This window comes from Nannobrachium achirus (genome assembly GCF_963921795.1).
Source record: "Nannobrachium achirus genome assembly, chromosome: 4".
Taxonomy (NCBI): Eukaryota; Metazoa; Chordata; class Actinopteri; order Myctophiformes; family Myctophidae; genus Nannobrachium; species Nannobrachium achirus.
In genome coordinates, this window is record NC_137813.1 from 50,544,888 (window position 1) to 50,558,534 (window position 13,647).

The window sequence follows — 13,647 nt, forward strand, 5'->3', positions numbered from 1 at the left end:
AACATTGAAAATCTTTATTTTCTTCATAATAAAATTGTGTACCTATTGTGTATTATTGGGCACCTTTTATATATTGTGTTTCTAGCTATCACTGCTTATCTTAATGTTTTGAGGCAATAGTTGTAAAATACTTGTGATTTCACTGGTTTTACTTTCATTTGATAATACTTGTGCTGTTAAGGGTCTAATTATGTTTTTCTGCATCTAGTCTTCCAGAAGCATTGGTGTTACTGGTTAAATCTGTGAGAGCAGAGGGAATGCCACGGTGGATTTTGGTAATTCCCCTTCTCCACCTCCTGAGAGGCACAGCGCCCTTCCAACCATTACCAAAGTCATCCAACCCCCTGTATGACCCATCTTGGAGTGGATTGCAAGGCCTTAAACTGGATAACATACCGTCAATGAGCAGCCAGGATAAGAAGTAAGCACTTCATTGCAACATTCATCAACTACTTAAAATATTAAATAAAGAAGAAGTAATCAACCATGTTTTTTGTAAATGTTAAGCTGAGTTCAGGTGTTTCTACTATGTCTACTGTATGTCTTTGCCAATACAATCCTGGCTGCCAGATGACAGTTGAAAATAACTTATTTTGATTCTTTCCATGGTCCAAGATGTTTTCTGTTGTACATGATACAGTATGTCTGCTTAATGAACTACTACATTTTCAGGGCAATGTTGAAACTGATGAAAAGCAACAGCCATCTGGTGGAGGTGGACAAACTGACAGTCCGGTCCTGGATGAGTCTGATGTCGATTGAGGAACTTTTTGAATGTAGTGACATCCTTAAGACTGAGCTCCTGGACATGCTGCACATCTTCAGTATGAAGTCCCCACCGGATATCAGCTACAGCTCTGAACAGGTAAAGCTACACCACCAGTTAAACATTACGGTTTCCAGGTTGTCATTAGAATAATACAAATTGAGTGTGCTTGGCTTTCTGTTTTACAGGTTGTTACTGACATTATCTCGCACATCCAAGGAAATCTCATTGAACAAAAATACAGGTGATTTATTTTCTTACATTAACGTGATGTGACGTGAGTGAGTGGTCAATGTTTTAATCATCCACATGTTTCTGTTTGTTATGATAGTTCGTTCAGCATGCTTTATGGAAGAGAGTGTTTGGAGACGGCAGTGAAACTGCTCGAGAAAATCTGTAAAGCAGTCAGACCTGGTGGTTATACCAAGACATTCACAGACATCCCTGTTGCATGCATGTGTCTGGTTGCCAAGGTCTTCGATTTTGCTGAAGCTTGTGAGCCACAGGTATGTGAAATGAAAGACATTGTTTTTGACGTTTATTTCAGATAAGTTTGGCTTTGTGAATCCTGTTAATTCTGATCCTGGTTATTTTAGGATGTTGGAAAGGAACAGGGACGGGAAACATACTCAGTGCTGTTGATGTCCCAGGCAATGATGACAATGAGAGGATGGGTCAGTCAATCCTTCAAGGAGAGGCTGCTGAATAGGGGTCTGTCTAACTTGTACCTGCACGCTGCTATCACCCGAGAAGAGACTGATGTGAGTTGTGCCAAATGTACTTAAATTATTTGATACAAATAAGGTCTCGAAATGCATAATATTGTGATAGGTGCCAAAAAAAAACAAGTGTCCATTTTAAACTAACACTTTGGATTTGGTGTGGTATCTACTGTTTGGTCTTGTTTCTTAGATGTGGAACAACACAATCTCCCTCCAATTCAGTAATGGAGCTTTCACAGAGCGATGGAGAAAAACCTTCACAATGGATTTTGAGGGCAAGCTTAAAAAGGTTTGTTCTAAAAATGCATATTTAGTTTTGTTAAAAAAAAGGTTTTTCTTTGTATTTATTAATTATTTGTATTGTCTCTTTTAGGAAAGTGCATTGGATCAAATTGAATTCTACTGCACAAAAATTGAGGACCTCATGAAATCCCATCCACAAGTTGCCTCTATTGTTGAGAAATGTGCTCTTGAGTCTGTCACATCCCTATGCCAGGTATGAGGACCTCTTTATACATCTTGGATGGCACATGTTTGTAAACAAATAAACTACTGTACAGAACATGAATGGAGAAAATGTAAAAGTGTACATGAGTTACTGTATGTGCAGTTCTTTGAGGTTTCACTTTGGCAGAGCCTGAGAGTTGTTCCCAAAATCTAAATTGTTTGATTTATTCACTTCTGTGGTTTACCCGATACATGGTGCCAATGTTTTATTTCATGTATTTGAAAGATGCAGTGTGCTCATTCATACAATGTTGTATTTTCCTTTTGCAGAACAAGTCAGAGGGTAAGGTTTTTGAGAGGATTAAGATCAATTGGAAGTTTGGAAACCTCATTTCAGCCATTATCCAGAAATCATGGCCAAGGGACAGTGGTGGACGTTATCAGGATGACGAGGGCGCCATCCTCAAGCATCTCCTTTCCTGGACAGCAGCCAAAGACATATTCCAGCTGCATGGTATCTACTCTGAAATAATCTGTCAAAACACAACCCAAATCTTGAACGATTACAAAGCACAAAACTAGACTGATGTCAATTCAAATATAGTGTTTAGAATACTAGTACACTAGTAAGACGCCTCAGGGCGACATTGTGCCAATTCTTTGCCATCTGGCCAGTGATGTATATCGGACCAGTTACCCATATATGGAGACCCCTGGTACCCATATAAGGAGATCCATGTACTGTATATGGAGATATGCTGTGAGAGCCCAAACATGCTTACTCAGTTATTTGTTATGTTAAAGTCCTATGATGTCTGATATCATACCCTTTTATGCCCATACATTGAGATCCCGGTCTGTAGAACCAGCCACACAGATATGGGCTGTCTTGGCCATATATAGTTAACTGCGACCTACGGTCACAATTACTGGGTAAGACATTTAGACATGCCCTCCTTTTTGGATAGGTACCATCATGTGACTGTTCCCACCTTAAATGAATATAACGGGTACAGGTACTAAATGATTGTGTGAGAGGTGTCTATAAACAAAACTAGGCATTTGGGGATGCTTTGGGACAAAGAGAAACAAAATAAGTCCTTCTACAGGCTGGTAGACTGGCTAATGTAACACTACAACTCGTCACAGATCTCTCTCGTCTCCATCTCTTTCGCCCCACTCCGTACTTCCAAAATGCAACGAAAGGAGTTACGCTACTTTAACTTGCGTCGTAGTTGGACACTCCATCTGCTTTCAAATATATTTTTCTCTTGGCTACATCCGAGGGGTATTATCGTCAATATATGTTGAATAGGCAAACATAGCAGATATACAAATTGTGAGCTTGTAGATAAGCTATTTTCAGCAACAAGAGGTTTGTTGTAGAGGGGAAAAAGGTGGGCTTCCAATGAACTAATAAACGTTATTTACATGTATTACGTATATAGGGTTTAAGTGGTTAATATCAAGCAACGCTACTGACATACTGTGTTATATCTTATGAGTTACCTGTAATGGTCTCAAGCCTTATAATTGGTGGTGTGCATTCTTGGAGATTAATATGTTTTTGCCCATTTCTGTATTTACAGGTGCCGAGGAGAAGCTGATTGAGCGGCTTTCGCAGGATGCCATGGACAGAATTGCTGTAGCGATATCGTCCTTTGCTTCCATCACCAATAAGCTGCTCCACGGAAACATCACAATCAGCCTCCTCTCATTAATCTTGGCTCGGAGGGATGCCTTCCTAGAACTGCTAAAAATAGGTAATTTTAGTCCTCAATTTCACGTGCATGAAAGACAATGAAAGAGATCAATAGTTACGTTTTAAAAGGGATCGTATGAGAGCCTAACATTTACATGTATCTAAAATGTGACTATTGCAGACTGTCTCTCTGAGAATAAGCAATGTCAGGATAACGACAAAATGAGGAGGCTGTTGCAGTGGAGACAGGATGAAAAGACAGCTGTGTACCATGAGAGTGAGCTGGTGGACGTCTTGATTACCATGACTCACAAGCTTGAGGAACACATAACGGGTATGTTGGTATTTTGGATGGGGACCAGAGCATTTGAGCGCTGTGGAGCGGGGGGCAATGCCGCTCCTCGCTCTACCGCTCCGCGCTCCAGAGGGCTTTTGTCACGCTTGCTATCTGCTCATGTTGGCTTTTAAAACCCATTTAGGCCTAAACTTAGTGGATGCTTTAACTATTAAAAAATAGCAGATATACAAGCTCACAGCGCGGCACCCGAGTGCCGCGCTGCGAGCTTGTAGATCTGCAATTTTTTTTAAATCGTGAAAATTTGAATTTTGACCCGATTCTATATGTGTCTTTTGAATCCTTCTAAGTTTTTTTGAAAAACCTATGTTTTTTATGTTCTCAAACCTTTTCATGTGAAGGACCCCCAAAATGATATTTATTTGGACCCCCATCTCAAAATATTTAGTTCCAGGGACCCCCCCCCCCCCCCCCCCCAGAAGCAAAATTTCAGTTACAAAAGTTCGCTTTGAAAATACATATAGTCAAAGATCTGCACACATTTTCACGACTTTTTCAAAAATAGCAGATCTACGAGTGCCGCGCTGCGAGCTTGTATATCTGCTATTTTTCACTGGTTAAAGGAGTAGTTCACCCCCAAAATGACTTTTTTTCGATTGATTAGTCACGCCATGGAGACGTGAGTTCAATAATATTTTTAGTTTTTTGTCACATTCCTAAGACAAAAATTTGATTCGAGTAAATTTACCCCCATTGATTCCAGATGGTGACCCGTTTCTAAACGGGTCACCATCCGGAATCAATGAGGGTAAATTTATTGTTATCACATTTTTGTCTTAGGAATGTGACAAAACCCAAAAAATATTATTGAACTCAAGTCTCCATGGCGTGACTAATCAATAGAAAAAAAGTCATTTTGGGGGTGAACTACTCCTTTAAAGCATTAAATTCAGACACATTTGCTGGGTTCAGGGCTAGTGATGTACATTGCAATGCTAATTTATATAAACTAGAAGCTGGGCCGCCCTTCGGGCGGCCCAGCGTCTAGTCGGCGACCTGGCCAACTCGGGAACGATGTAAATAGAGAATGAATGCCCCGCCCTTTAATGCAAACCCCTGACCTGTTGTCATAGGACCCGTTTTGACCATCTGTTTGCCTGTGTCCATTTATGCCCATATATGAAGATATCTGTATCTGTCTGTCTGTCGGCGTCCATTTTATGTCCATATATGGAGATCACTGCAGATATAGTTCTTCTTCTTCTTTCGTGTATCATCGTCCTTGATGATTGGTTGACAACATTGTATTTCACAAGATTTTAGTTCTGGGTCCATTTTATGCCCATATGCCCATATATGGAGATATCTGTCTATTTGCGTCCATTTTATGCCTGCCCCACCCTTTAATGCAAACCCCAATATACCTGTTGTCATAGGACCCGTTTTGACCATCTGTTAGCCTTTGTCCCCACCCTTTAATGCAAACCCCAATATACCTGTTGTATGAAGATATCTGTATCTGTCTGTCTGTCGGCGTCCATTTTATGTCCATATATGGAGATCACTGCAGATATAGTTCTGGGTCCATTTTATGCCCATATGCCCATATATGGAGATATCTGTCTATTTGCGTCCATTTTATGCCTGCCCCACCCTTTAATGCAAACCCCAATATACCTGTTGTCATAGGACCCGTTTTGACCATCTGTTAGCCTTTGTCCCCACCCTTTAATGCAAACCCCAATATACCTGTTGTCATAGGACCCGTTTTGACCATCTGTTTGCCATTGTCCCCTTATGCCCATATATGGAGATCTCTGCACACACAGTACCGGTTGCGGAAAACTCTGATGTCAGACATCAGTTCCGCATACGGGCATTCATTTTATGCCCATATATGGAGAACGTGGGAAGAATGGTTTAGAGATACTCGGATTACATACATACATACACATTCACAGAGATTTTTTGTTGACTCATGTGGCGTACGTGATGTCAGAGCCTTTTATGAAGTGATGTCACAATGAGTCAGCGCTTCCTCCGGAACAGCCTGATGTCAACAATCAGCTCCGCATAAGGAGATTCCGAACGTTTCGCGCCGGTTTCGGAAAACCGCGAGTCGGGTCGGGTCGAGGCCCGGCACTGCACTCCGCGCGGCGGCGGGGAACGCGCGTGCCGAATCTGAAGCCGGTGGGACGAACGGTTCTCGAGATACGCGGATTACAAACAAACAAACAGACAGAGATTTGTCGCATTTATAGATAGATGACACATTTGATCTGATAATTGCGTACACTCAAGTTAACCAGATAACCATGAACACTCTTAAGTGTACACGTTTAAAAAGAAATAGCCAAACGGCCATTCCTAGTTATTATAATCAAGCGTGTCAGTGTTTTGATACAAAAATATCCCAAAATTAAAAAAGAATTTCATCTGTGTGACAGTTGATGTATGCGACTTGGAACAAAGACAGCAGATCCACATCGAAACCATGAGCTTGGACCAGTTCATGGAGGTTCATCCGTTTGACGAGATGGCCTCCCCAACGGCCGGCGAGGTCACCTACTTCGATCTCGAGGACGACGTCAGAGAAATGGCCGAGATTCTGCACACCTACAAAGACAGTTACATATTCAAAGAGTGCTGGGAGAAGCAAGCCGCACTCGTCGGAGGAGGAAGGGACGGGGAGGACCCTGAGGAATCCGGCGTGGCTGACATACAGGCGACACCGGAAATGATTCACGATGACGTATTCCAGCCATGCTATAGCGAGTACCAGGTGATCTACACAGAGCTGAAGAACGGCAACCTCATGCTCAGCGAGGTCGACTTGCTCTTCAAAGCGTTCAAGGACAAGTACGCAGACCTCGCCCAAGACTTGGCCGTCATGTGCCACATCGATCCGAGTGACGACAAGCGGTGGATCCAGAGAAGGGTCCAACAGATCGAGCAGTATCACGAGCTTCATCTAGCTGTGGAAGCTGCCAAAGTCATCATGATGGTTAAGGAGACGCTTGGTCTTCAGGGTGACTTCAGGGTTCTACAGACTCTGCTCGAAGTCGTAAGTAGCCTTGTTTTCATGTATATCATACTAGTGCATGTTGCAAGTATATACTAGGGCATTCACGAATAGTGATTTTTAGTATTCGAATTATTCGACCTCAAAGTATTCGAATAGTCGAATATTCGACAGGACTGGCCAAACTGTCAAATATTAAGTAAGCAAGAGGCAAACATTGTGAAAATAGCCAATCTACATGCTCACAACGCTATTTTCACAATATTTATCTGTGGAACCGAGTCACATTTACAATTCCAAGTGCTTGTCAGGTTGGGGGTCCCCAGTTCAAATATGTTTATTTTGGGGGTCACAGCGCATTAACAAATGTATCCACCAGGAGCATTGACAACTCATTCTTATGACTTCCTATCTAGCCAAGCTTTATAAACTATTATCTTTTAAAGAGAAAACAATACAAAAAAAAAAAAAAAAAGCGAATATTCGACTTCGGTAAACAACGTCGAATAGTGACTTTGATATTCGAATATTCGAATATTTGGTGAATGCCCTAGTATATGCATGAATTAAATGCATTCAACATAATATAAAGTTCTATAAAAAAATCGACACCTGTCATTGGTGATCTGTAGATTTATTTATTTTAATCTTGGCATCTCCTCCCCAGACTCACGCAGACTTTCAGAGAGAGTGCCTCAGTCGGATTGACAACGACTTGATGCAGGCCAAGATGGTTCTGGTGGACATCACAGAGCCTCGCAGACTGTGTTTACATGAGCTGGGGCAGAGGAGACAGTTTGTCAACTGGGTGAAGGAAGCCCTTGAAGGTGAGAAGAATGATCAATACTTAATATTAACGCTGCTTATTATTTTAACCCATTTAGGCCTAGAGTTATTGAATCCTTTAACCAGTGAAAAATAGCAGATATACAAGCTCACAGCGCGGCACCGAGTGCCGCGCTGCGAGCTTGTAGATCTGCTATTTTTGAAAAAGTCTTGAAAGTGTGTGCAAATCTTTGAATATATGTATTTTCAAAGCGAACGTTTGTAAATCAAATTTTGCTTCTGGGGGGTCCCTGGAACTAAATATTTTGAGATGCGGGTCCGTGGCCAAATGCATATAATTTTGGGGGTCCTTCACATGAAAAGGTTTGAGAACCACTGACATAGTAGTCTCTCAAGAACAGACTAACTGAGCTCCAGTTAAGTGAAAAGGACCTTTTCTTTGACGGTGGCCGGCCAGATTGCTGACATAGAAACATTGTTTTTTCAAAAAATCTTAGAAAGATTCAAAAGACACTTATAGAATCGGGTCAAAATTTGAATTTTCACGATTTTTCAAAAATAGCAGATCTACAAGCTCGCAGCGCGGCACTCGGTGCCGCGCTGTGAGCTTGCATATCTGCTATTTTTCAATAGTTAAAGCATAAAATAATGATACACAAAATGTGTACCCGTTCTGAATGGCCATGCAGGCAAGTGACGAGTGGAAATGTGATATATTCCATTGCAGATATCAATGAGCTGAAGGTGTTTGTTGACCTGGCCTCCATCTCTGCCGGAGAGAATGACCTGGATGTGGATCGCGTCGCCTGCTTCCACGATGCTGTGCTTGGCTACTCGTCCGTTCTCTATGACCTCAAAGCGGACGCTGGTTTTCAGGCGTTCCAGGAGGTACTAAAGAAGCTCTGGAAAGCCTTGGAGAATGACAGCAACCTGCCAAAGAAGCTGGTGAGATCTTTTATTTTATTCTCAATATGTTCAATTGGAGGTACTTGACATGACACAGTTGAGAACCACTGATATAGGCCGATTCTACAAATGTCTTCTAAATCCTAACAGTCTTCTGTTAAAAAAGAATTGTTGTTTCAAATATTTTTATTAATTTTACATTTAAATATAAGGCATAGTGTCAGGAAAATGTGTAAAAAAAACTGATATCTCAAAATATTTTGATCCAGGGACCGACAGAAGCAAAGATATGAGTTCAAAATTTTCACTCTAAATTTGGGTCTTGGAATATCTATTCTGCATCTAGCTTAGGGCATCAGACTTGTTGGCAAACACCATGTCGCATTCTAAATGGACCCTAACAGGCCTGTAACTCTGAGAGTGTACAAATGTGTACCAAATGGACCCCGGTGTCCATTTGTTTCCTCTCAGAGGTATGGGGAAACATTTTTAAGAACCACTGATATGTAGCAAACTATTACTGGCTGTCTGGCACCATTGATTGATTGTAATGTCATTTTGCGTTCCAGCGTGACACTGCACGCCATCTGGAATGGCTGAAGACGGTGAAGGACAGCCATGGTTCAGTAGAACTCTCCTCTATCTCTTTAGCAACGGCCATCAACAACAATGGCATCTACATGATCAGCGCACAGAATGTTAAGAAGGTAAATAAGAATCATACTCAACCATTTCGTTACCCAGGGTAGTAGTTTCAACACCCTGTACACACAGACACGCACGCACGCACGCACGCACACACACACACACACACACACACAAACCTGGGAGCTGACCAGTACAGCCACACACAGTCTTATACTGTTGGCCACTGAGAAGTTGGGGTTTCTGTGTCTTGCTCAAGGGTGGTGCCTTGAGTGGTTTCATTTGCCGTCGGTGTGTGAATGTAATGCACAATGTAAGCCTGTTGTACTGTAATTTTAAAACTATGTCTTAGTTGTTGTTTTTTCTTTTATACATTTAGTTGAGTCTTGACACAGCCTTGAAGCTGCAGATTCCAGAGGAACACGAGGAGGGTCGGGACATGCGCTGCTACTCCCTGGAGGACCTGCGGGAGCTGCAGAACAAGCTCATGCTCATGTCGGGGAAAGGGGAGCAGGGCCAGTGTGAGGTGGAGCGCTTTGCAGAGGTATGTCTGCTGTTCTGCAGTGGTCTCTTCACCCATTCAAACCGGGAAAACATCTCTATAACCACTTGAACCATTATGTATACAAGCTCATAGCACGTCACTTTGTGCTATGCTTTGAGCTTAGATCCGCTGTTTGTGAAAGATCTTGAAAATGTTAAAACACTTTTTAACTCAAATCTTTGCTTCTGGGGGTCCCTGGAACGAAATATTTTTGGATTGGGTCGGCTGCCAAATACATATAATCTTGGGGGTGACATGAAAAAATTGGGGGTGACATGAAAAAACTTTGAGAACCACTGATATTGCAACATACTTCTTTCAGAAAACCTCAGGTCCTATTGAGTACATTTTCTCCACAGCTAAACAGTATATAAACTCCTAACAAAAAGTTTGGAAACTTAACTTCAGTCGATTATTTGTCCCCTTCAATAATGCCAATTGGTATTGTATTTTATATTAACGTTTATATAAAATGTAGCATGCCACACTCATCCCCCACCTGCTAGTGCCCACCAACAAATATGTTTAGTGTAATTTAATATATGTAATATTCTTAAAATTATTATTCATTTTTTACTGCAGATGTAATTGTTATTTTACTGTTCAATGACAAAGCTTGTTTCTTTGTCTTATTAGAAATTGTAACATGCATGATATGCATAATGTTCACAGTTGTGACCGAGACATCTCTTTATTCTCTTTGCACCCACTCAGGTTTTTGCCAGTGTTCAACGACTAGCCGAGGCATTCATCGCCCTGTACACGGCCGGGAATCCTCTGTTCAGGAAATGGGAGGCGCACATCAAATGCAACTCTGGCACCGCAGAGCCCAGCATTGTCATGGATTTCAACCTAGGCTGTGTAGTCAGCGTCATCTTTGTGGACGGCATCGTGGAGGAGCAGCTCCCTGTACTTTGCAAGAAGATGGAGAAGTGCTTCGACTACTGGAAGGACTTTGTAAACAAACAGAGGTCGCACCATTACTACCTGAACTACTACACGGCAGAGCAGATTGTGTACCTGTGCAGTAAGCTGACGCAGCAAAATGTCACTAATCTGGAGGACCAACTTCTAATGATGCTCGCCTTCGTCAAACCGAACTGCACAGCCTTAGATCTGAGGAAGGTCTGGCACGAGCTCCAGTATGAAATCCTGACCAAACCACAAGAGATAAACGAGGACATCGAATATCAGACGTTTCGAGAGGTTCCAGTCAGTGCACAGGGAGACCCAGATTTGATGGCGGGCGTAGATCCTCTACCGAGTCTTGTGGAAGCAGCGAGCGGTTGCCAGAAGTTCGACTTGATATGGAACGCCTACATGAACGACATGAAGAACTTCCTTCCGGATATGCTCGACACCAGAAGCCTCGGAAGACTGCTGGAAATACTGGCGAGCGTGGAGGACGAGCACAAAGAGGGCCTCTCTGAAGAGAACAGGGACACGTGTGTGAAAAGAAAGATGCCTAAAGGTTTGGCCACTGGGAAGCCAAATCTCATAGTCTGTCCACACGACGAGGTCTTGACCTCGTGCATCTCCGTCTACATGAGCAGCGAAGACGAGGTGCTGCCCACGTGCGACGAAGTCCTCCTATGCAACTCGTCCACGCCGTACGAGCACGTGGAGCTGTTCTTCAGGCGCTGTCTCACGACGGGGTACAGGGGACAGAAGATACACGCTCTGCTGTACGGAGATCAGCTGAGCTACGACGTGAGCGCCAAAGTCGAGAGGTTCTTTCGTCGAATGGAAATGCAGAGCAGCAAGGACTACAGACTCGTTATCATCTGCAGCTCGGACAGGGAGCACGCCTACCTTCCCTCTGCCTTCAGCCAGTACAGATTGCACATGGTTCCCCAGGAGCCATTGGTCAGGATCCAGGGGTACCTCCGTCGCCACTACACTGTCCCAGTGGATCAAAGCAGCGCTGCATGGGTGTTCAAAGACAGAATGTGTGTCAGAGTGGTGTCATCCAAAAGGGCTGGTGTTGGTGAGTAGATGTCTGAATACACTCGAAATTATTATGTGCAGAGACCGTTAGGGCTGTCACAATTATTACATAATCGTCTAATCGTGATTATTTGACATTATCGCAATTGTTTTGTCATAATCGTCATAATCGTGAATGTTGAACAATTTCAGAAATAGCAGATCTACAAGCTCACAACGCGTCGCGATGCGACGCGTTGTGAGCTTGTAGATCGGCTATTTCCACTATCAATGTTATTTTTTAAGTAGTAAGTTGTCAAATATGTCAGTAATTGCGACCGTAGGTCGCATTTACTATCAAACCCTGCACAAAGTGTAAGTCCGTCAGTCTGTCTGTCAGTCTGTCTGTCACACCTCACACGTCACACTCTTGCCCTGCTCATATCTCCGCAACCGTTGCCCCGATCCATGCCAAATTTTGCACACACGTTCCTTACCTGCCAAACTACAACCTCCAAGGACCCCCGGCGCTCCAGGGACCCCCAGATGTAAAAAATGACCAAATGTGCTAAACTGACCAAATGACCACCCCAACGGGGCTGCTCACGGGGAATTCCCGGGGACCACCCACTCCTGGTGCTCCAGAATGGATGCAAAAGTGGTGGCGCCCCCAGTGGAGGAACCCCTACACTGCAGCTCACATAAAATGCCGTAACTCCGGCTAGGAGCGACCGGGACAGCCGGGGCCGGTACCTATTCGTCCGCCTTGCCGGCGCGGAGACCCCACCCCTCATTTCTCACATGGCCCTCTTCTAGCGCCACCATGAGGCCGATTCTTGCAAAACGCATTTTTGGACACTGCTCCTACAATTTTTGCCCTAAAATCACGCAAATCGGTACACAGTATGTCTACACTCATCCCATCAACATGAATCTCTCCCATATAGCGCCACCTCCAGGCCGATTTTTAAAAACACATTTTTGGACACTGCTCCTACAGATTTTGCCCTAAAATCACGAAAATCACTACACAGTATGTCTACACTCATGTCATCAACATGGATCAGGAAGATTTTGGCAAAACACATTTTTGCCCTATTTGTGGAGATAAGTGACCTACGGTCGCTTATCTCCCGATTAGGGAGTCTTACTGGTGTATTTGTATATTTAGGTTATGTGTCATATCTACCATATGCAACTTCAAAGCCTAAAAGCCAAACAGAAATGTAATTATCAACGACAAATACACAATTAACACGTTAATCGCCAATTATTTGAGTGACAATTAATCGTCTTGTAAAATGTCATATCGTGACAGCCCTGGAGACCTTTACTATTTCATTTCTAAGCATTGTGTCAAACATGCCATATTAATGACTTGCTTTTGAAACATTTCAGGCAAGTCTCTCTACACCAAGAGGCTTTATGAAAAACTGAAACGCTCAGCCAAAAGGTCATCGGAGATGAAATGCATTCGTTTGATTGAGCCAAAGGTCGATGAGAATGTCATTCTTCAGTCTCTTCTCAACAACTCCAAGATGGAGGAGATGACCATTTACCATTTTGATGTCACATCATCGGTAATGATTGTGATGCAAAGGCATTTCTAATGGTGTATTTCTGATGAGAAAGGTCTTGGGTACCTTCTCTCCGTGCTTAATGAATTAAACATCTGTCTTGTTTGTCCTAATTTAAAGGTACGGAAAGGCCTCCAAGAATTCCTTTTCAAATTGTTGATTCTTCGTTATCTGATGGACTCGGAGGGGAAGATGTGGAAGTGCAGCAACAAGCAGTTGTATGTTATCGAGAGCTTAGAATCAACGACAAATCATCCACGTAACGCTTCACATCAGGTACGTTTGAACAAAAATATGTATTATTTCTTT

General features: G+C 42.8%; 1 protein-coding gene across 6 annotated transcripts in view; it reads left to right on the forward strand.

The window, feature by feature from the left end:
* LOC308283270 (E3 ubiquitin-protein ligase rnf213-alpha-like) overlaps positions 1-13,647 on the forward strand; it is a 70,829-nt gene that overhangs the window by 14,374 nt on the left and 42,808 nt on the right. For all 6 annotated transcript variants that reach the window (XM_080723661.1, XM_080723660.1, XM_080723663.1 and 3 more), the window contains 18 exons: positions 209-421; positions 673-865; positions 955-1,010; positions 1,098-1,272; positions 1,363-1,527; positions 1,679-1,777; positions 1,862-1,984; positions 2,266-2,449; positions 3,525-3,698; positions 3,819-3,971; positions 6,380-6,996; positions 7,622-7,781; positions 8,468-8,685; positions 9,216-9,353; positions 9,671-9,835; positions 10,550-11,822; positions 13,160-13,341; positions 13,459-13,614. In XM_080723661.1, coding sequence (XP_080579787.1) covers positions 209-421; positions 673-865; positions 955-1,010; positions 1,098-1,272; positions 1,363-1,527; positions 1,679-1,777; positions 1,862-1,984; positions 2,266-2,449; positions 3,525-3,698; positions 3,819-3,971; positions 6,380-6,996; positions 7,622-7,781; positions 8,468-8,685; positions 9,216-9,353; positions 9,671-9,835; positions 10,550-11,822; positions 13,160-13,341; positions 13,459-13,614 — 4,444 coding nt within the window. The remainder of the gene's footprint in view (positions 1-208; positions 422-672; positions 866-954; positions 1,011-1,097; positions 1,273-1,362; positions 1,528-1,678; positions 1,778-1,861; positions 1,985-2,265; positions 2,450-3,524; positions 3,699-3,818; positions 3,972-6,379; positions 6,997-7,621; positions 7,782-8,467; positions 8,686-9,215; positions 9,354-9,670; positions 9,836-10,549; positions 11,823-13,159; positions 13,342-13,458; positions 13,615-13,647) is intronic.